Raw genomic sequence first — 22052 nt, forward strand, 5'->3', positions numbered from 1 at the left:
TGCAAACTTTAAAGCTTTATAAATAAATGTCAGCTCTTCTTGTTATCCATACCCACATTTTTGACTCCACAAATAATAAATTAACCATCAATCCAGTCCTTTACTTAAGAGAGTTTATAGTAAGATTGCAATCAACCTACTGAATACCTTATTTCCTTACACACACACACACACACACACACACACACACACACACACACACACACAAACACATCTTTCTCTGACTTTCTGTCCTGTCTTTGTCTCTGTCTTTTTGTCTATCTCTGTCTCTCCTGGTGCCTTCCCCTCTGAGGAGATGACCGCTATTTATTTTAATAGATAGATAGATAGATAGATAGATAGATAGATAGATAGACAGATAGATAGATAGACAGAGATATGTATATATGCATATATAAATACATAAATATCTTATATGTACATAGCTGTTTGCATATCATTTCATCCATTAGAATATGAGTTTCCTCAGCTCGGTGGCACAGTGGATAGAGTACCAGTCCTGGAGTCAGGAGGACCTGAGTTCAAATCCAGCTTCAGACACTTAATAATCACCTAGCTGTGTGACCTTGGGCAAGTCACAACTCCATTACCTTAAATAAATAAAATTTAAATACTACTACTACTAATAATAATAATAATAATAATGTGAGCTTCCTGAGGTCAAGGACCATGCCTCTATTTTTTTTCTTGGAGCCTCCTATGCTTATCTCAGTGTTTGGCAGAAATACAGTTAGTACTAAATAAATGTTGGTTGAAGGATTGAATAGTTGACTGAAAGGGGCAGAGCAAAGGGGCAGTGGGTCTGACTTTATAGAACAGTTGTCAGTACGTGCTGCAAGGACTCCAGTGAATAAATGGAACATGCAAGATTAATATTAATTAAAACAAGCAGCCCAGCTCCCTAGAACGTCAAACTGCCAAACCAATAGGATTTATTGTTAGGTGTTACTGACTTTTAAAATAACAAAATCTGACATGTTTGCTTGACAAACTGTGGGAAGGAATAGGAGACAGAGATGATATGGTCACTGATGATCAAGGAGAATGACATGTCTTACTCTTCATTCACATTTGCCATCTCTCTTTCTTCCTTCTTCATGAAGCAATAAGCAACATGTTCTGTGAGGACACAGTGTACCTTACTCCATGTATTAGAAGGAAACAGGCAACGTGTGTTCTTGTTTTTATTATACCAGATGAAATGGGAGGAGTTATGATTCCTCTGGCTTCTGTTCTCATCTTATGAGCTTGAACAAACCTGCCAAAATGTTTATGCCTTAATCAAACTCAGAATTAGGGTTTAGGTAAAGGTAGGCAGACACCAAGGTGCCTCATGTGGGGATTGTTGAGAAAGAGACCACAGTGAAGAAAAATATAATAGTCCCTAAATACATACTCTAGAGCCAGAAAATTCTGCTTTTGGAGAGGTATATAGAGATGCTATTGATTTCTTTTTTTTTTACATCTTTGGAGATTTCTCAAGTATCTTTCTCCCTCTCCCAGAGAGACATCACATATAATAAACAGTATTTTTAAATTCAAAAAGAAAGAAAATGAAGAGAGAAAAATTGATCATTGTGTTGAAAACATTTATAGATATTTTATTAGAAGTCAAATTGTGTCTGTACAGTGAAGATTTAAAGTATACTTACTTGGGGGCAGCTAAGTGGTGCAGTGGATAGAGCAGCAGCCCTGGAGTCAGGAGTACCTGAGTTCAAATCCAGCCTCAGACACTTAATAATTACCTAGCTGTGTGGCCTTGGGCAAGCCACTTAACCCCATTGCCTTTGAAAAATGTTTAAAAAAAGACAATAACAAAACAAAAACAAATAAAGTATATTTACTTGGAACACTACTTTTGCCTAGCAGATACAATGTGTTATGGTGGCCTCAAGTCCTTCAACTGTAAAATAAGTTTAGAATAAAGTTTTAAAAGGAAAATGAATTCTTTCTTTTCTTTTCTATACTGAAGAAAATCTCACTGAGAAAGAGAAAGCTCTTTTGAGAGCTTGGTTAAAGATCTTGGTGGGAGAACTGATGGGGTAGCATAGTCTACAGAAAAGAAAACTGGATTGCTACAATAGCCAGGATCATTTTTTACTCTTGGCCAAATTGAAATGGGTGATGGTTGAAATCAATGTTGCTCACCCCCTTCTCCCACCCCAATTCATAACTGTTTATTTGCTTTCATACTAAAGTGTAAATAACAGATGATGCAGTCTTATTTTGTGGGGAGAGGAAGGAGGCTACATTTTAACAGGGATTAAATCTTAAGCTAAAGTAATGAATCATCTTGGCAGAATTTCAAGCATCATTGATGCAGAAGAGTAATATATGGAGGGGGGATTAGAGGAAACTTTATCCCCTGACATATCCACAATTCCCTGTTCTGAATCTTGGTCCTGTCTTTAACTGTATACTTTGGACAAGTCAATTCATTTCTCTGTGCCTCCATTTCTCCATTTGCAAAATAGAGCCAGTCCTATCTTTGCCCAACTCCAAAATAATGCTTTGAAAGTCATCTCTCTGAAAATACTTTGAGATGACATGTTCCATGACATGGGAACTCAGTTCACCCTCTAAGGTACATTTTTGAAGGGTATAATTGATTCAACATTAACACTATTTGAAATCCAAGGCACAGTCTGAAATATTTTCCTTTCTCCTCCTTTCTTCCTTACTCAGTCATTTGTATTCACTCTTGTTTTCTGTTGGGAATCCTGGCATTCACTAGGTTTGCCTCTAGCCAATAGTTCCATATTTGGTGTAGTTAATCACATCTTACAAATGTGGATCCAAGTCTCAAGCCTCAAAAGTTCTCCAGAAAGGGAAAAATGAAAAGAGCACTTAGTATCATGCTGACAAAGGATTTGAGTTTGGATCCCAGTTCTGCATTTGGAAAGTTTGATCTCTCCTGTGTGTGTCTCACAGAGCTTTTCCATGCCTTTCCACCATGAACCAATAAACACAAGGAAATGCACAGGCCTGGATCAACCACAGGTATTTATGAGAAATGAATGGATAGATACAGTCTTGATCAGACTAGAAGAACTCACTTGAGATTGGGTACCAAACATATCCAGATAGATTTAGATAGGGGCAGCTAGGTGGTTCAGTGGATAGAGCACCAGCCCTAGAGTCAAGAGGTCAGGGATTCAAAATCAGCCTCAGACACTTAATAATTACTTAGCTGTGTGACCTTGGACAAGTCACTTTAATACCATTGCCTTGCAAAAAAAAACCCAAAAACAAATAGATCTAGATAGAAAAAAGTAAAAACCTAATTCCTTCCCATTCCTTTCTTCTGTGTGTTTCTCTGTGCTCTGGTCAGTTGAGCAATAGTTCTTGAGAAAAAAGAACGGGAGAGAGAGGAGAGGTGAGGAGGGGAGGGGAGGGGAGGAGAGGAGTGGAGAGAAAAAGTGGGGCAGCCAGGTGGCATAGTGGATAGAGCCCTGGTCCTGGAGTCAGGAGTACCTGAATTCAATTCCGACCTCAGACACTTAATAATTACCTAGCTGTGTCGCCTTAGACAAGCCACTTAACCCCATTTGCCTTAAAAAAAGAATTACCTAGCTGTGTGACCTTGGACAAGTCACTTAACCCCATTGCCTAGCAAAAATAAAGAAAACAAAAATCTTATCCTTTGGCACTTGCTCCTTTCTTGAGTTTTCACTTCTCCAGTGTCTGTAAGGGAATGGATTGAAGGAGGGAAGCCACCAAACTGCTGTTACAAAATCACTCTGCTAGCAACCCCATTGCTACTGCTGCTCAATGGGGCTGGAGTGAAAGCCTTCCTTCACCTCTCTGGGAACTGACTTTTGAGAAATTTAGAAAATTGCTGATACTGTAAAAGTTTCCTCTTTTCCTGAACTAGGGATAAATATGACTTTCAGAATTATTAGCACCTCAAGCCCCTTCACCAGGCAGCCAGACCAAGCCCTGGCAAAAGGACTGTTCCATTCAGAGTATGTAATGTTTCCATTATTGCCATGGCCAAGTGACTACTTAAAGTGCTGTCTCTCCTTGAAGAGAAGATAAAGGAACTCAAGGAACATCTCCCCAACTTTCTAGGTTATTAAGAAAAACTGAATCTTCCTGGTCCTGGGGTCAGGAAGACCTGAGTTCAAATTCAGTCTCAAACACTTACTATGTGACCCTGGGCAAGTCAGTCAACCTTTGTCTGCCTCAGTTTCTTCAACTATAAAATGATAATAATAGCATCTACCTCCCAGTTTTGCCATGAGGATCAGATGAGATGATTAAGTTCTTAGCAGTGTCTTATTAAATGCCTATTTCCTTCCTTCCTTCTTTCCTTCTTTCCTTTCTTCTTTCTTTCCATAATACTTCTTTAAGAAATTTTATTTAAGGCAATGGAGTTAAGTGATTCACTCAAGGTAACACAGCTAGGCAATTATTAAATGTCAGAGGCTGGATTTGAACTCAATTCCTCCTGACTCCAGGGACTGGTGCTCTCACATGTCCAATTGTCTTTCCATCATTTCAAAGTGGCTGTCCACTATGCCACCTAGCTCCCCTCCATAATACTTCTTAACCTCCCATTACATCCAGGGCCATTTCCAATCATGCTGGACCCAGATGACTCTGAAGGAGAAAGTGAAGTTGGTAATTTCCTCACTTAAATCCAATTCACTTGTGTGTCATGGTATCACCTCCCTGATGTCATCATCCTTTTTGAGAAAATGAAGGCCAAACAATAACTCCTTAACTACTTCAAAGTTTCAAAGATGAAGCTTCTTTCTAGACACTACTGTTACTTAAGTTATTAAAATTCTTCATCTTGTGGGTCAGGAAGAATGGTCGAGGGACTTGATATTCAAGGTTAGGAGGAACATAGCTAGAGGCTGCTTAGCTGCCTTTGACAATTCAAGTCACTGGATTCAGATGAGCTTTATCCTTAGGTACTGAAAGAAATCATGGAGCATTTGAGAAGTACTGCATGATTAAGGAGGGCAAATACCCCATCTTTCAGTAAAGAGAAAAGAAAGAAAATAGAGTGTGCAAACTTTAGGTCAGTGAATTTGAGTTTGAATCTCAGAAAAATTCTGGAATGCATTATGAAAGTATAGCTGACAAACATTTAAAAAGTGATCATAAAAAAAATCAGTATCAGTTCCTAAAAACAGATTGTGACAGACTAACATCTTTTTTGGACAGGGGTTGTTAAATTGTGAATCAGAACAATGTTATAGATTTTAGTAAAGTTTTTAACAGCATCTCTCATGTTTTTCTTATGGATGAGATAGGGATTTATGGATGAAACAAAAATTCCTACTTGTGTGGGTCTTTACCAACAGTTCAAATAGAACTAAGCTGATTAAAGTTTTTCAGGTTAACCATTCTCTTTGACCTCTGCAATGGTTTACATTGCTTCTCTTTTGGTTTTCAGGACACCCCTCTCTCCTGGTTCTCCTACCTATGAGACAGCTGCTTCTTCTCAGTCTTCTTTGTTAGATCCTTATCCAGATCACACCCTCTAACTGGGGGTGTTCATAAGGGTTCTGGGCTTGGGCCCTTTTGTCTCCTCCTCTATACAACTTCAGTGACCTCATCAATTCCCATGGACTTAATTACTATCTTAATTACTATGCAGAAGATTCTCAAATCTATTCATACTGCCCCCATCCTCTCTGCTGAGCTTGAATCTCACATGTCCAATTGTCTTTCCATCATTTCAAAGTGGCTGTCCAAATTTGTCCAAAATGAGCTCCTCCATCTATTGCCTTTCCTAGCTTCCTGTAAATCTTAATTAATCCCATCTTCTACAGAAAGACTTTCAAAAGCTCTCTAAATTCTAGTACTATCCTTCATAATGGTTCCCTATGTATTCTATAAATAGCCTGTTTGCATATACACTTGTCTCCGCTGTCCCTTATTAGACTTGAAGGCAGGGATTATCTTTTGCCTCTTTTTCATATCTCCAGAGCCTGACACATAATAAATGCTCATTGATTGATTGATTGAATGCCTGTGTATCAGAATTAATTAAATATATTTCTTAAACTGCATTTTAAATTTTGACTTTCTTTTGGTAAAGTAATATAAATCTTCCCAACCTTACCCAATACTACCCCAAGTTAAATTATTAGTTGGACTTTATTCAAATTTAATTATCATATTATTGTTATATTAGAACAGTTCATTTTTTAAATGTCTAACATTGAACACCCATGATGTAATAAAGACTGCCTCTTTAAAGCTGATTTTTAAAATATTTTTTCTGCCCAAATTGTATTGCCTCCTAAAACTAAACATTAAAACTGTTTTCTTGCTGAAGATTTTGTCTCTTTGATATCTAAATATATATATATATATATATATATATATATATAAATACTCTCATCTAGATATATATACTCTTATCGCTTGCTTTATGAGGTAACTCACATGAGGTCACTGGACTTGTTTTGTTTCATCTTAGAAGAGGGAAAAAGAAAAGAAAAAGCAAACATTTGATAATCAAATATAGCCTGCAAGGAGAGAGCCTGGGCTGTGGTTAAAGGTGGAACAGATTTTGCAACCTAGAAGGCCCACACCCATTTCCTCCAACATTTTTTTCTCTTCTTTCCTCCTTCATCTTTTTTAGTCAATAATAAACCTTATCCAAAACTTCAAGTTGATTCCACTTCATGCCATCCTGATCAGATCAATCATACTAATCCAACTAATTGGATGAGTCCCTTTAAAAGAACCAGGGCCTCCTTCATGAAATCTAATACAAAGTACTGTAACAGGAAGCCAGGGAAATCTAATGCAATAAAATGCACCTGATCAGATTTAAGAACATTAGTGGCCCTTCACTTATAAACAGGAATCAAATGACAGAGGAGGACAAAGCTAAAGCAGAAGGGTTCATCATTATAACAGGGTTTTGCAGCAAGAAAAGCAGCTAGATTTAGAAATTACTGTCCTGGATCTTGAGCACATTGAACATCTGGTAGTAAAGGATCAGGGAGTCTTCAAAGTCTCTTATAATCCCAGCAGGCTAGAAACTTTGTTCTACAATCAAGGGTTAGGATACATGCCACACAATTGTCATCTTTGCAATAAAATCACACACACACACACACACACACACACACACACACACAGATGCAGAGTATAGCCTACCCCAGTTTAGAAAGAAGTTTAGGTGGCATTGGCTTCTTGTAGCATTTCTGGATCAAATTAGTGGTTTTCAATGATCATTATCCTTACAAGCTAGATTTTATTTAAATTGTATATCTTAGCAAAAAAGAAAAAGCAGAATATATCAGACTTTCAGATGATCCTTAAAGTCTTTTCCATATCCAAAATTAAATGAATTAAGTACTTATATTCCTGGATAACTTTGTTAGCTAATCATAATCTTATTAATTGAAGGGTTCCATAACTAGGTGGCAATTTAAGACTCAAAGACATGAAGAGTAGGATAGGGAGCAAAGAGAAATGGGGACATTCCAACCCAAAGCAACCCCAGCTTCTCTGGTTCCCCTAAAATGCAAGCCATAAATCAATTTCATTGACGCTTTTAATATTTTGGGGGAGGAAGGATGCTTCCAGCTTCTTTTATTTTATTTTTTTCCCAGGTTTTTGCAAGGCAAATGGGATTAAGTGGCTTGCCCAAGGCCACACAGCTAGGTAATTATTAAGTGTCTGAGACTGGATTTGAACCCAGGTACTCCTGACTCCAGGGCCGGTGCTTCATCCACTATACCACCTAGCCGCCCCTTCCAGCTTCTTTTATACTTTTTTGTCTATATGAACCCTACATTACAGCCCAAATAAAGTTCAAGTTATTTATCACATTCAAGATGACTGTTCTCTTCTTCATGAATTCCAACAAGCTCTATCCCAAGTTTAGACTGGATTATATCCTCTGCATCTCTCAGAAACTTTGTCTCTCTTGGAAACTCAAGTGCATTTACTCCTTGAAGCCTTCCCTGATCACCCCAGTTAGTAGTGCTCTCTCTGCCTCCATCTTTCTTGAACTTTGTGTTCATGTCGTGACCCTCAAATTGAATATAAACTCCTAGACTCTAGTAGGAACTGCTTCATTTTTTTCTTTATATGCCCATTCTTTGCACTTAAATATTTGTTGAATTGAGGTAGACTAAAGAGTTTAGGATCACAAAAACTGTGTAAGATATCATAGATGTTCACTGTTAGCCAAGCCTAGAGCAATTCCTAGTATAACCATTATAGTAAAGAAGATTTTTGAAATTAAATTTTATTTTTATGTGCAAATAATTCACCTCTCTCTTCCCCCTCTTCTCCAATTAAGCCCAGGGAAAGAAAAACAAAACCCATGTTACAAACATATAGTCAAAAAAATTTCTGCATTGACCATGTTGTCGACTGTTTGTGTGTGTGTGTGTGTGTGTGTGTGTGTGTGTGTGTGTGTGTCCTGCACTGAGTCATTTACCTTTCTATCAGGTTTTAGTTAATATGTTTGATCATGAGTCCACTGGAATCATGGTTGGTCATTATGCTGACTAGAGTTCCTAAGTCTTTCAAAGTATGATACTGTTGTCAGTGTATATACATTGTTTTTCTGGTTCTGTTCACTTTACTCTGCATCAGTTCATAAAAGTCTTTACAAGTTTCTCTGAAACCATCCCCTTCATCATTTGTTATAACACAATAGCATTCCATCATATTTACATAACCCTAATTTCTTCAGCCTTCCCTGACAGGCAACCCTTCAGTTTCTTTTTTCTTTTTTTTTCTTTTTTTGCAAGGTAATGGGGTTAAGTGGCTTGTCCAAGGCCACACGGCTAGGTAATTATTAAGTGTCTGAGTTTGGATTTGAACCCAGGTCCTCCTGACTCCAGGGCCGGTGCTCTATCCACTGCCCCACCTAGCTGTCCCAACCCTTCAGTTTCTAATTCTTTGACACCAAAAAAAGAACACCAAATATTTTTGTACAGTTTATTTTGCTTAGTACTAATCCCATCCTTAAATTAATTCTACTTTCTCCCTTTTCTCTTCTATCTTCCATTGAGTGAAATGTATTTCTGAACCCAACTGGGAGTGTATTCTTCCCTCTTTGGATCAGTTCAGTTGGGCATGATGTTCAGCGTCAGCAGCTAACCCCTCATTTGTATAGACTTATATTTGAAAATGACCATTGTCGGCGGCTAGGTGTCGCAGTGGATAAAACACCGGCCCTGGAGTCAGGAGTACCTGGGTTCAAATCCGGTCTCAGACACTTAAATTACCTAGCCGTGTGGCCTTGGGCAAGCCACTTAACCCCATTGCCTTGCAAAAACCTAAAAAAAAAAAAATGACCATTGTACATTCTAAGCATTGTCCCATAGTCCCATCAGGACTAGGAAGTGATAGGAGGGGCAAACCTGTGATTTCATTGCAATTCCTTCCAATGAGATGAGTATTTGCTTAACATCTGGTGAAAAGCCCAGGTTCCTGAGAAGTCAAGCGACTTGCCTGGAGACATAATCCTTGTGGGTCAGAATTGGTACCTGATTCAAGGGGAGAACACCTCCAGTAGGATTACTTGATTTTTAAATTTGGGGAGGTGACAGCAATTAAGGGCAGTTTATAGGGAAAGATATAAACTGAAGGCTATCGGAGCTTCCTTCCCCAGCCTCACCCAAGGACTATGACTGGCTCCCCACTCCCCACATTTCCATTAAGCTTTTAGTTTCTAGCCGAGACACAGGTCCTGGCTCACAAAAGACACCACTTATTGAGAGCTGGTGGATTGCACTATTGATTCGGTGCAAAAACCTGTTAGCTCACAGCGCTGACTTCTGGGGAGCTGCAAAATGATAGGAAGCCACGAAGCGTAATTTTAGGGGGGAATGTCCCGAGCCTGGAGCTCTTCCTTCTGCCCGCCCCCTCTTCTTAGGGGGACGAGGCCCTTCCTCTCCGCGGCGAAAAAGGCTCTGGGAAGCGCATTTCTAGCCCACCGCACCCCTACTCTTTAATGAGGAGGGAGACTTGAGTCATCCTCCCGACTCCAGCTCGCTGCCCCAGGGCCAAGGCAGGGTCTGGGAGCAACTCCCGGGAAGGTGAGCGGGGGGCAGGAGACGCTTGGGGGAGGAGAGAAGGGCTCCGGGGTGGGTAGGGGGTGGCCGCCCCTTTAGCGGCTCAGCTGGGCGGGCAGAAGCGAGGCCGGGCGGAGGCGGGGAGGGGTAAGAGCTGGGGGGACCTTGACATCCCCAGGGGCTGGCTCCTCCGGGAGCCGCCCGGCCCCGACTTGGCGGTGGGAGACCCGGGGTCTTAGGCTCTCGGGGTTGGGGGGTCCTAAGAGGCACAGCCTCGGTCCGGGACCCCGGGGGGCGCCCCGAGCCAGCCTTGCAGCCCGCAGCCCCGGCCCGCCCCCATCCTGGACTTTCCTCTCCATCTAGTGGCCACAGGGACCATGTCGACCGACACCGTGAGCTCCATCACCAAGGATCAGGTGGAGAGGCTGGAGGAGAACTTCAAAGCCAACAAGCACCCGGACCCCAACTCGCTGATCTTCATCGCCGCCGAGGTTGGTCTCCCGGAGAAGGTGACCGAGGTGAGGCCCCCGCCTGCCCCTTTCCCCAAACCCAGGCTGTGGCCCCTCTCCTCTTTTCCTCCTTCCCTGGCTTCTTTATCCTAGCTGGAGTCACCTTATCATTTCCCACTCCCTTATCTCCTCCGCTGCACCCCCGCACCCATCACCGCCACCCTGGCTCCATCTTTCGGGATCACCACCCTGGCCCCAGGCTGCTCTGCCCCCAAATCTGAGGCCTCTCATACTTTGCCTTTCCTCTCACCCACTTTCGTTCCACAAATAGGTACCTATATGTGCCAGGTCTGGGTGGGCAGGTGCTGGGGACACAAGGACAAAAGTGGAACTATTTCCTCACTCCAGGGACTACAGGCAGCAAAAGTTCCTCGGAGGGTACCACGCTGCCCTTTCAGACAAGCCTCCCTCCTCCCCACCTCTCCCCCACTCCTCTATTATTTATTTTTATTTTTTGTAAGGCAAATGGGGTTAAGTGGCTTGCCCAAGGCCACACAGCTAGGTAATTATTAAGTGTCTGAGGTCGGATTTGAACCCAGGTACTCCTGACTTCAGGCCCGGTGCATTATCCACTGCGCCACCTAGCCACCCCTCCCACTTCTCTTTTAAACTGTCATCTCCCCTGCTCCTTCAGGTCCTTTTTCTGCCGGTGGTTTAGCCTTTTTTCTTCTAATCTTTGCTCTCCCCAAAGTCCAGAGTTGGGTCTTCTTCCTTTGGACAGTCGGCCTTCCAGACAGAAGCTGTTTCTCTTCTATCAGTGGGTTTCCCAGCTAGGTGGACTCTCCTTTGCAGCTTGCTGCAACATTCATACTCATGGTCATTTCCATCATCTTCCATGCACGATCTCTCAGCTTGCTGTCCTGCCCCACTTCTGCTGCACCCATTTCCAGTGTCTGATGTCTTTAAGTATATTACTCTGGATGTTCATAGAATTAGAGGTTTGAGATGGGAAAAAACCCTATAGCCTAAGGAAGGCTAAGTCTAGATGGGTTTAAATAGCTTGTCCAAGGCTACACAGCTGCTCAGACAAAAAACCCAAGTTTCCTGCCATCCAGTCTGTCCAGCACAACACACTGTACTTTAACTTAAAATAATCCAAACTTGTATCTGTTGGTATACCAACACAGATAGAAGAAGGAGGGGAAAGAAGTAAAGAAGAGGAAAGGAGAGGAATGTGTTCATATTAAAATATTTTTGGCTAAGGATAGGTAATCAAGTAAAGGTAATTCAGTTCAGGCCAACAAGCATAAATTAAGCATCTACTATATAGAAAAACACTGTGGTTGGTATAGAGAAAATGATAAAATAGAATATTCTTTGCCCTCAAAAAAGAAATTTGGGAAGAGTTTTTAATTTATATTTTATATTTAAATTTATTTTATTTTTATTATTTATTTACTTATATCTAATAAATAAATTTTAATTAAGTATATTAAAATTATACATATAATAAAATGTGTTTACATATAATTATTAAGTATAATAAAATTATATGTATATAAAGTATGTAATCTATGCATATAAGAATAAGGTAATTGATAGATTGAAGGAGGCCAAGGAGAGATCAGAAAAAAATTTGTTCTAGAAATACATGAAGAAAAAGGGAATATTAACTGCTGAAGAGATCTAGAAGGACTATATGGCACCTGATTGGAGTCTTATTTTTTTTTTTTTGGTTTTTGCAAGGCAGTGGAGTTAAGTGACTTGCTCAAGGTCACACAGCTAGGCAATTATTAAATGTCTGAGTCCAGATTTGAACTTAAGTTCTCCTGACTCCAGGCCTGGTGCTCTATCCACTGCACCACCTAGCTGCCCTTTATTGGAGTCTTGGAAGAAAGAGAAGAAGTGTGTTTTAAACATGTCTGATGTTTCGAGCTGATCCAGTCTATTGTTTTTATTTTATAACCAACCATAAAGTTACAAAGACCCATCAGTCATCTAATCACTAATTTTATAATCTGTTCACCATTTCATAACATCGTTACTGAGGACCTAGATAGTCCCTGTGACATTTTGCCTAATGGCAGTTTTATTTTCTTCAACTAATATTAATAGATAAGCTAAGTCTTCATATTGGGTTCCCTGACTCAGAGTGGTTCAGAGAAACAGGCAATAACAACAGTTAAGTCCTTTGTAACCAGATTGCTTTGTGTTTCTAAATGCTCTAGAATAGATGAATTCTAATTATGGAGGGGTAGACTTAGATTAATTGCCCCCTTTGGTCCTGTGATTTGTTTATAAAGTCTCTTGGCACTTCTGAAAGTTGCTTAGGGCAGAAGATGAAAATAGCTACTTGGCTAGTGCCTTCCTTTTAGGAGATTCCTCTAAATCAATCAATGGAAAATAATGGTTGGGTACCCAATGGGACCCAGGTAGGAGCACTGATTTACTGTGTGAACCTGTACAATCAATGCCCCACTCACTCATCTAAAAACATGAAGAATAAGATTGAACCATGTGACTTTTCAGGGGTTGTTTACCATCTTGATATCTGATTCCATTTACCCTTCAGCACTGAATGATAATTAATTATATACAATAATCATAATAACATCTTTATGTAGAATTCTGGCATTTGGATGGAAGAACAAGACTGCCTAGCATGGAGCTTTGTGTTGAAATTTTGTTTCAGTTACTTCCTACATGTAGGACGACTCTGGGCAAGTCACTTAATCTCAATCATCCTCAGTTTCCTATCTTCAAAATGGGCATAACAGTAGCATTTGCCTCATGAGGTTATTATGAAACTCAAAGGAGAGAACATATGTGCAATATAGAAGCTAACTATTAGCTTTAACAGTCACAAATCATTTTGTGGTCACTGTTACACTGCGATTCTCTGAGAGCAGGATTTGTTTTTTAATTTAAAAAAAAATCTGGTTTTGCTTTTTTTGTATCATCAGAGCTTAACACAATTCTTAGCACATAATAGGCATTTAATAAAATGCTAGTTGACTGACTTGAACCTCACAGTATTCTTCTTAAGTAAATATTTTAAGTATATTATCCTCATCTTATAGATAAGGAAAGGAGAAAAAGGAAAATATTATAGATAAAGAAAAGAGACTAGTAAAGGTTGAAGGCAGACTATCCATACAGATCTACCTAACCTCAGGCTCAGCACTCAATCCATTATGTCAGGCTTATAGACCCAGTAATAATTGGCAGAGGGATACTGGTTCATCTCCATGGTGAAGTACAAAATGGGTCAGTCTGTTACATACTATTTTATAGACGGGGGATACAAAAGACTAAACGGAGCAGTGACATCCCATCATCACAGGCTGAATCTATTCAAATTGTCCTAGAAACTTAGTGCCTCTGCCAACAGCTGTCCATTGATTTATGTCAGAATCAAGCTATATTTAGTCAGTCCATCCTGGGGCTAGACAACTGTGTCAAGATTTACCTTGTTGATCATTTTCTTACATGTGAGTCAACAAGAAAGCAATTTGTATCTGCCTTTAGCAGATCATCCATCTATAATATTGATTGAAATTTCTTTTGAAATGTTTTTTGATAATTTAATTTTTTAATTTGATCATTTAATCAACAAGAATTTAATAAGTACCTACTATTTATCACACACACTGGGAATATAATAACACAGGCTAAATATATTTTCCTGGAAAATAGCCTGATGAAATTAGTTTTTTTAAATCACAGACTCTGTTGAGGGGGGAAAAAAATGACTGAGGAGGCAAGGATTTTCCTTCTCTTAGAGACAGATTCTGACTGTGTCTGTACAAAGTAATGCCTGAGGTACTCTTCCAATCTATGATAAGCTCACATTAAATAATCTATGTTCCCTACCCCCAAAACACATATACTTTTGGTCTATCAGTTCAGTTAAATACACATTTATTTAGGACCTGCTAAGGTACTGGAGGTTCTGGAGATAGAGCAAATTAGTGACCCGCTAAGAAGTTTACATTCTTCTATAACCCCCTGTCCCCAGATACCAGTGATCTTATCTGTAACATATAGATAATGGTGATTGGAGACATCGAGTGGAGGGAGTACTAGACCTCAAGTAAGAAAAATCTAAGTTCAGCTTCTCTCCAAAACATTGACCAGTTATGGGGTCACTTTATCTCTCTGTCTCAGGTTCCTTATCTGAAAAGTGGATATAAAAATAGAATATAACTCAGAAGACTTTATAAGCCTTAACTGAGATAACACTTGCAGGATACTTAAAATGTTATAGAAATGTGAGTTTTTACCAGGTCAAGTTTCCTGCCACAGTAAGAATGGAAGGAGTTTGTGTGAAAACTGGTGGCCAAAAGAATAAACTATTTGAAAATGAACTAGGATTTTCTCTACTCCCTGCCCTGTCAACCAGCAGGCAATATAGAAATAACACAACCATTTCCTAACCCTCAGAGGAATGGTGGGAAGAAATGATCAAGTAATAGAAAACATTCCACAAAGATAAAGTAGCTAAACGATCATCTGGAAGGTTTGATGAATTAACTCCACAAGGATGGGGGAGAAAGTGTTTCATGTAGTTCCTGGTTCATAGTAGTCCTTTAATAAATGTTTATGACTAAAAGCAAGGAGCCTGTTCGTAAAAAAACAAAAAAAACCTTTCTCCTTTGATAATGGAAGCTTAATTGAAAGTTTTCCTACCTGGGATGACTACTAAACCAAGAGATGTGCCAAGAATCTGTTCTCTACACAGATTAAGGAGAACAGAATATTTGCACCCATTTGTCAAGGTTGCATTCAAATTCTACAGTTTTCTCCTTCACAACTTCCTCATGTAGAACAACTGGCAGCTCAGAATAGTAAAAAAAAAAAAAAAATTCCAGGTCATACTGAAAGTGGTGAGCTGAATTGAAGAGCGAGAAGGAGGGGCACGAATTCTTTCATCAGATATCTCAGGAAGATAATTTATAGAATTTATAGAATCACAGAATCTGATAAGAATAAGAATCCTTTTATAATCTAATGTATGCACTGGAACATTTTACAAGCATTTAAGTTCTATATTTGTGGTAGCCCATATCAAATTCAATCTACCCCACTTCTTTTTAACCTTCCAGTTTCCTATATTTTGTTGTATTTCAGTTGAACTGTGGGTTTATAAAAATGCACTCGGAAGTAACTCTGTGTCTATCATACACTACCACATTGTATGTATCTGCTGAAAAGACTGTTCCATTTTCTCGTCCGTGGCCCTCCTCTGCCCCCAAATCTGAAAAGGTAGTTCCATTGGTCTAGGGAAGCTGAAATATCCTGGTTCTTCCCTTCCACTTCTGCATGAAGAGGAGGAGGAGATGGATTAGAGTGGGAAGAAGGGATTATGGATGGGTTCAAGGGACCCACTCCCAAAAAGGGATTGCTAGCCACCAAATACATCATATTTCTGTGTTCCTGAACAACTTATTGAATTTCCTTGGTGTCTCAGTGTCCCCAACTATGAAACAGGAATAATGATAATAATGCCTAGCCCATGGAAGTTCAAATGAAATAATATTTGTAAAGTACTATGTAAACATTAACTATTATTAAAAAGTAAGCACATTTGTAAAGTGTTTTGTAAACATGAGCTATTATTAAGAAATAAGTAGAACCTAGTATTTTGTACTTTGGCTTCGTCCAGCATGCCAGGCTGGATCCCCTCCCTTTAACTTCTTAAAGAACTTCCAAGATCTGCTGCCACAGAATAATGGGCACAAGCAGACAACCTACTTACTGCCTCCTTCCGTACTTGCTGCATCCTTCTCTGCTTGATGGCTCTCTTTTCCAAAGCAGGCTGACAGGGAAACGTTGGGTACAGGTAAGCCCAGAGCAAAATCTGGTCTATCAAGAGCTATCCTTCTGGGGACTTTTACCTGTGTTATCCAATTTGATCTTCACAAGAATCTGGAGAAATTGATCCTATTATCCTCACTTTAAGGTTGAAGAAACTGAGACAAAAGGCTTAAGCGTCTTGTCCAGAATCACACAGCTTGGAATTGTCAAAGACAGATTTTGAACTCTGGTCTTCTAACATCAAATCTGGGTAGGGGATTTGGGTGGGAGATCTTCCTGATCTATGCCACCACTATCCCATTTTACAGATGAGTAAACTAAAACCAGAAAGGTGGCTGTGTTAGGAATAGTTTGTCTAGTGTCTTGCAGAGATTTAAATAGTACTGCTGAGATTACATTCCGGATCATCTAACTCCAAATTCAGTGCTTTTTTGCCAAGGCCACACCATCTACCTTTCCTTCATTTTCCTTCCCATATACATGTACAGCCCCTTTTCTAGGTGAGAAGAGATTATAAATCCCAGGGTCTTTAGGGATTTACCTCTCTTAACAAGACAGTCAATGTAAGAGAAGTCTGAATGACTATTTCATATGTGAATGCACATGTTTCTGTAGTTTGTTCCATTTCCTCAGGAAGTGCTGGTTGAGATAATAACCATTTTTAGTCTGACAGACTAATTCAGGTTCATGATTTCATGGATTATCCCCTCCCACCTATCACTTAGGTTTTAAAAGAAGTAGCTTCTGGAAACAGTACTGAAGTGACTTGTTAATTATCTGACCTTGAGCAAAAAAGAAGTGGTGGGACTTATAAATAATAACATCTAGGCAGCTATTTACTCACCCTAACCATAGGACCAACTTGATTCTGACTCAACACTTAAGCAGGGATTCTTAACTTGGGAACTATGCATTTAAAAATGTTTAATAATTATATTTTGATCTAATTGGTTTCCTTTTATAATCCTATGTATCACATGCATTTAAAACATAATTTTGGGAAGTGGTCCATAGTCTTCACCAAACTGCCAAAAGAATTCACGAACCAAAAAACGTTGAGAACTGCCCTAAAGAATTACAGATTTCTTACTTATTCCTTATCTTCCCTATGCTATGTTATTTCCTTTCTTTAAAAATTGTGATGTCATCATGGACTAGAGATGCTACTTTCATGAGGGCAAGGAAGGACTTTGTGTTCCCATGAGTTATCTCTGAGATGCTTCCTCCAACACTGGTAGGAATGTTAGGGTAAAGGCAAGAGCCAAGAAAAGTGGGGGAAGGAGCCTTGCATAAGAGTCATTACATCAAAATTCAGTGGGCCTAACTATATAATTAGAAATATCATTTCCACATAATTCCCATTAGGAGAAATGAAGCCCTTATTTCACTGTGAGAAATCAGTCATTTTATCATCATGAAAATAAGAAAGGCTTTATTTACTGGCCTTTATTTACAGGACATTTTGCTTAGATAGGGCAGAGTTCCCTGCCTACAATATAAAGTAAATGTGTGTCAGTTAACTTTTCAGTACTCCTGGGAAACTCATAATTAAGAAGAGTTACTCATCTTCATCAGCAGGGGACTTTTCATTCTGGGATTTCCCTATAAATTCAAAGTCCAGATGACACCCATTCCCCCCATCCAACACACTCACCCCAACAACATCAACATCTAGGTTAAAAAACCTACTGGGTTAAGTCAAATGGAATTGCACAAAATCCTAAACCCAGTAACTCAATCTCTCTTTTTTTAAGTAGATTTGGGGAGAAAAAGCTGGGAAACATTCTCAGCAGTCCCTTGAGATGTAGAAAAGGTCTGTTCTTTTCTATTATTACCAACTCAAATCCAATGTAGCTGTCATTGTCCTTTAGAGAAGGGCTCTTTTTTTTAAACTCCTCTCAATACTTTTGGGCCCAGTCCCAGAGCTCAGTGAATTTGGAAGTTTCATCAGTGCAAGAGCTGAAAAACAAAACTCTCCTTTAGGAAAGAAAAAGATGTTAGCTACTGAGATGTAAGATGCTAGCTGAAAAAGAAAAATGTTCTTCACAGTCCCTTCTCATTTATAGGGTCTGATTCTCTTCCTCAGAGTAAATAAATCCCTCTCAGTGTCTAAGGGTAATGAGGACATGCATTTATGAGCAATCAAGGGATAGATTTTCTTACCCAAGGGATGACAGAACACAGAATAGGCTGGTAAGGCCAGGAACCATAATCAGGATCAATTTAAGTGAGTAATTTAAGTAACTTGAATCTATTCTAGGTGGGGGGAGGAGCACACAGTGTGCTTTACTGGGGATAATTTTGAAGGACTAAAGCTAGCTTATTAAATTTCAAACTCATTTGATTTCCAGATAGCCCTCATCCTATCTGTTTTGGTATTGAAATAGAAATGATTTGTATTTTCTTTTTTTTCTTTTTTTTTTTGGACTGTTAGTGGCTCACTCATGGAACTACAACTCTGGTCCATATTGAAGTTTCTACTAGTTAAGGCAGATTGGTCATAGTCTGCTGTAATAGGGTTGACATCCCAGAGGGATGCTCTCTGCAAAAAGGCAAATTAAATCTCATTGTATTAAAGTGGGTCATGATATCAAAAAGGATCCCCAGCCTCCCAGCATTTGATTTTCCATGTGTGTGTGTGTGTGTGTGTGTGTGTGTGTGTGTGTGCAAAGGTACCATTCTGCATCTGTAAAACTTTATCATTTTTTTCAGCTGTAATTACTTGAAGTCTAGTTTAATTCGGCCTGCTCCCATTAAAGAACACTTCTCCCACCCCTGAAAATAAATCAAAAAACTATTTCAAGAAAAGTTGGCTATGGGGGTGGCTAGGTGGCACAGTGGATAGAGCATCGGCCTTGGAGTCAGGAGTACCTGAGTTCAAATCCTGTCTCAGACACTTGATAATTACCTAGCTGTGTGGCCTTGGGCATGCCACTTAACCCCATCACCTTGAAAAATCTAAAAAAACAAAAACAAAAACTGGGCTATACCAATCTCATATTAAGGTATCAAATCAATAGGAGACTTTAATATTTGGTGTTATAATTTAATAAAGGCACCCCAGTGTTCCAGAAAGAAAGCATCTTATGAATTGGCTTGGACAATGGAAATTCTAGTTTAAGGGTTGGAAAAAGTACTGGGAGACATCTCATTAGGAGCCTTTCCCCTTTCAGGCAATAAAGTTAGTGACTCACCTGTGTTCATCTATCTTTGTGCCTCCCTCAGGTCTAGTAGAATGCTGCCGAGGTAATAGGCATTTAATAAATGTTTTTGAACTGAATGGAACAGCTGGGGCAACCCTAGAGTCACTAACTGTTGCTCATTTTTGTTAATTCTCAGATTCCCTCTTCCAGGTGTCTGCAGCTAACAGCCCCTCCTTAGCTGCTCAGTCTGTGCTTTTCTTGTGTCTGATTATTTTTCAATCTGTAAATCTAGGAGGCAAATTGCTCCAGAGACAGTGTCCTAGGCCCTGAGTTTTGGGGACATTTTATGTTATTACCCCATTTTTGTCCAGTATAGTTTCACACACACACTTGGTTCACAAATACAGCTAATATTTACTAAACTGTGAGAATTTTTGGATGCAAACTAGATTAGGGCAAGTTTCTGATAAAAGTTGTAGTGGATGAAGAGGCTGACTTTGAAGTAAGGAAGATCTGGGTTTGAATCCTACCTCAAATACCTAGGAGCTATGTGATACAAAGTCACCTGCCCTCTCAGTTCTTTAGTTTCCCCATTTATAAAATGAGAATTATTGCTATCACCTACCTAATTTTGTTATGATGATCAGCAGGATAATGTATGTAAAGCACTTCATACTTTTTAAAGCATTGAACAAAATAGGAATTATCATTTTACTCTTTGGATAGCATTCAGCAATCCTTGGTTCCCCTGTTCTAACCAGTTCTCAGGACTCTTCTCTACCACTGACAGATCATTCTTCTTACTGGACTTTGCTACTCCTACTCTAGGCTCAGGCTGAATTCTTAGAGAATCCAAAGTGTATCTTTTTTGCTTGGTTTTGTTTTCCCTGTCTGGACCTCAGTTCCACTTCCCTTTTCTTTGGCTTCAGGTTAAAACTGTTATCTTGGTTATGACCACCTGAACTACCACCTCATCTCTGTCCCTCTGGACTTCATCCCCCGGAAATCCCTGACAAGTCTTTCATCTGATTGTGGCCACTCAAGCTTTGAGGGTACATGGTGTCCATTTCTTGAATTGAATGATTTGCCTATGAATAACAGATCTTAAATGTTTTGATAGTTAATGGAAGGGAGGTGGTCTTAGGGACATTTATTCCCCTCCAACCACATCCAGACCTATAGTCACCATCTTTTTGGAAAAAATGACTCAAAATAATTCTGTTTCTTTGAGTAACTGTAGTTTTTTGCATTTCTCCCCAGAAATGGTTCAAGCAGCGACTGGCTCAGTGGCGGGAATCTGAAGGCCTTCCCTCAGAATGCCGTTCTGTTACAGACTAAAGAAGATGACTAGGAGACCACCATCTCCAATCACACCATGAAGATTGTCTATTATTTCTTTACTGGGTTTAGTCAAATTATTTTTGTTTTGCAGTGTAGTTTTTGTATGTCCAACTGTTAACCGTCCTGCTATTTAACATGATGTTTTATTTTTTAAATGTATGTATTAATAGAAAAGATGTCATATGAAGCTCTCTGCAACTTAAAGATAACAAATGGCTTAGCTGGGAAAGTAATGCAGTAGGTGGGCTGGTATATCATAGCTCATGAACAGGTCATCCTCACAGTGTCTCTCTCTCTCTCTCTGTTCAAAGTTTATTCTTTACTTATACCTCACAGTACTAACAATGGCCTCCTACCAGTTTCTCTGTTGAAAAGAAAGAGCTGGGAGTGGGGGGAGGAATGCCTTCCAAGTCTGCTTTACAAATTAATTTTCCTTATGTTCAGTTCAACTAAGTGGATACAGTTAAGTATTCTCAAGGCACCTAGATTATGAAGCAGTTTCCAGGACACTGGATGCATTAATTTGGACAAAGCCCAGTTAGGTGGGAAGAACCCAGAAAACTCACAGCTGTCCAAAAAAAAAAATACTTAAAAGGAAAAAAAGAACAGCCCTGAATGAATTTTATTTAAACACATGAATTAGATTTATTTAGCTAAATGAAATAAACTTATTTTGTCCTGAAATGATATTATTAATAAAATCATAACTTCTTATTGGAAATACATCGTTTTGTTGCACTTTATGGACTTTTAATGCGACAATTAAGTACTTGAGATTGTGAAGGTCTAGGAGAAGACTGGAATCATCCAAAAGTGTGACCTTCAAGGGTGGTCAAAGTGAAGTTTCCTCATTTGGGCCCATCTCAGTGGAGAATTTTCCTTTCTATGGTCCTGTGTTTGTGGTGCAGGAATCAGAATCTTCTGCTCTTACAGACCTTCTTACAATTTGGGAGGCCAGAGAGGAGTGACAACTGAGGGTCCCAGAACAGTGTTGTGTATGAGAGAACACATACTTTATATGAACCAAGACTTGGAGGTGATTTGGCAGAAAAATGCAAATGTTAGCACCCCATTTCCTTGACCCCTAAGACATTTCTAGGAACTTTATTAGATCTGGAGGGCACTCTTTAGTTGGTTATATCAATCAATTTTCCAGGAGAAGGTGATATATTTGGGAGTTTCAGGAAGTCTTTGGAGATTTTCACTAACATATTGATCAAGAGACATTTCAGCCTCTAGGTTTTTCAGTCCACTTGCAACACTCTTTGTCTAAGAGCCCCACATAGGAAGAATCC

The 22052-nt window shown here is 39.4% G+C and overlaps 1 protein-coding gene across 4 annotated transcripts in view; it reads left to right on the plus strand.

Annotated features, from left to right (window-relative positions):
- LOC141517902 (homeodomain-only protein-like) overlaps window positions 1–21478 on the plus strand; it is a 38778-nt gene extending 17300 nt beyond the window's left edge. For 3 of the 4 annotated variants that reach the window (XM_074229362.1, XM_074229361.1, XM_074229363.1), the window contains 2 exons: window positions 10371–10525; window positions 20677–21478. In XM_074229362.1, the coding sequence (XP_074085463.1) occupies window positions 10385–10525; window positions 20677–20754 (219 nt within the window). In that variant the 5' untranslated portion in view covers window positions 10371–10384 and the 3' untranslated portion in view covers window positions 20755–21478. Of the gene's footprint in view, window positions 1–9837; window positions 10032–10370; window positions 10526–20676 lie in introns of those variants that run through there. The other variant, XM_074229364.1, reaches the window with a different exon arrangement.
- The last annotated feature ends 574 nt before the right edge of the window (window positions 21479–22052 follow it).

This window comes from Macrotis lagotis, chromosome 3 (genome assembly GCF_037893015.1).
Source record: "Macrotis lagotis isolate mMagLag1 chromosome 3, bilby.v1.9.chrom.fasta, whole genome shotgun sequence".
NCBI classification, from domain to species: Eukaryota; Metazoa; Chordata; class Mammalia; order Peramelemorphia; family Peramelidae; genus Macrotis; species Macrotis lagotis.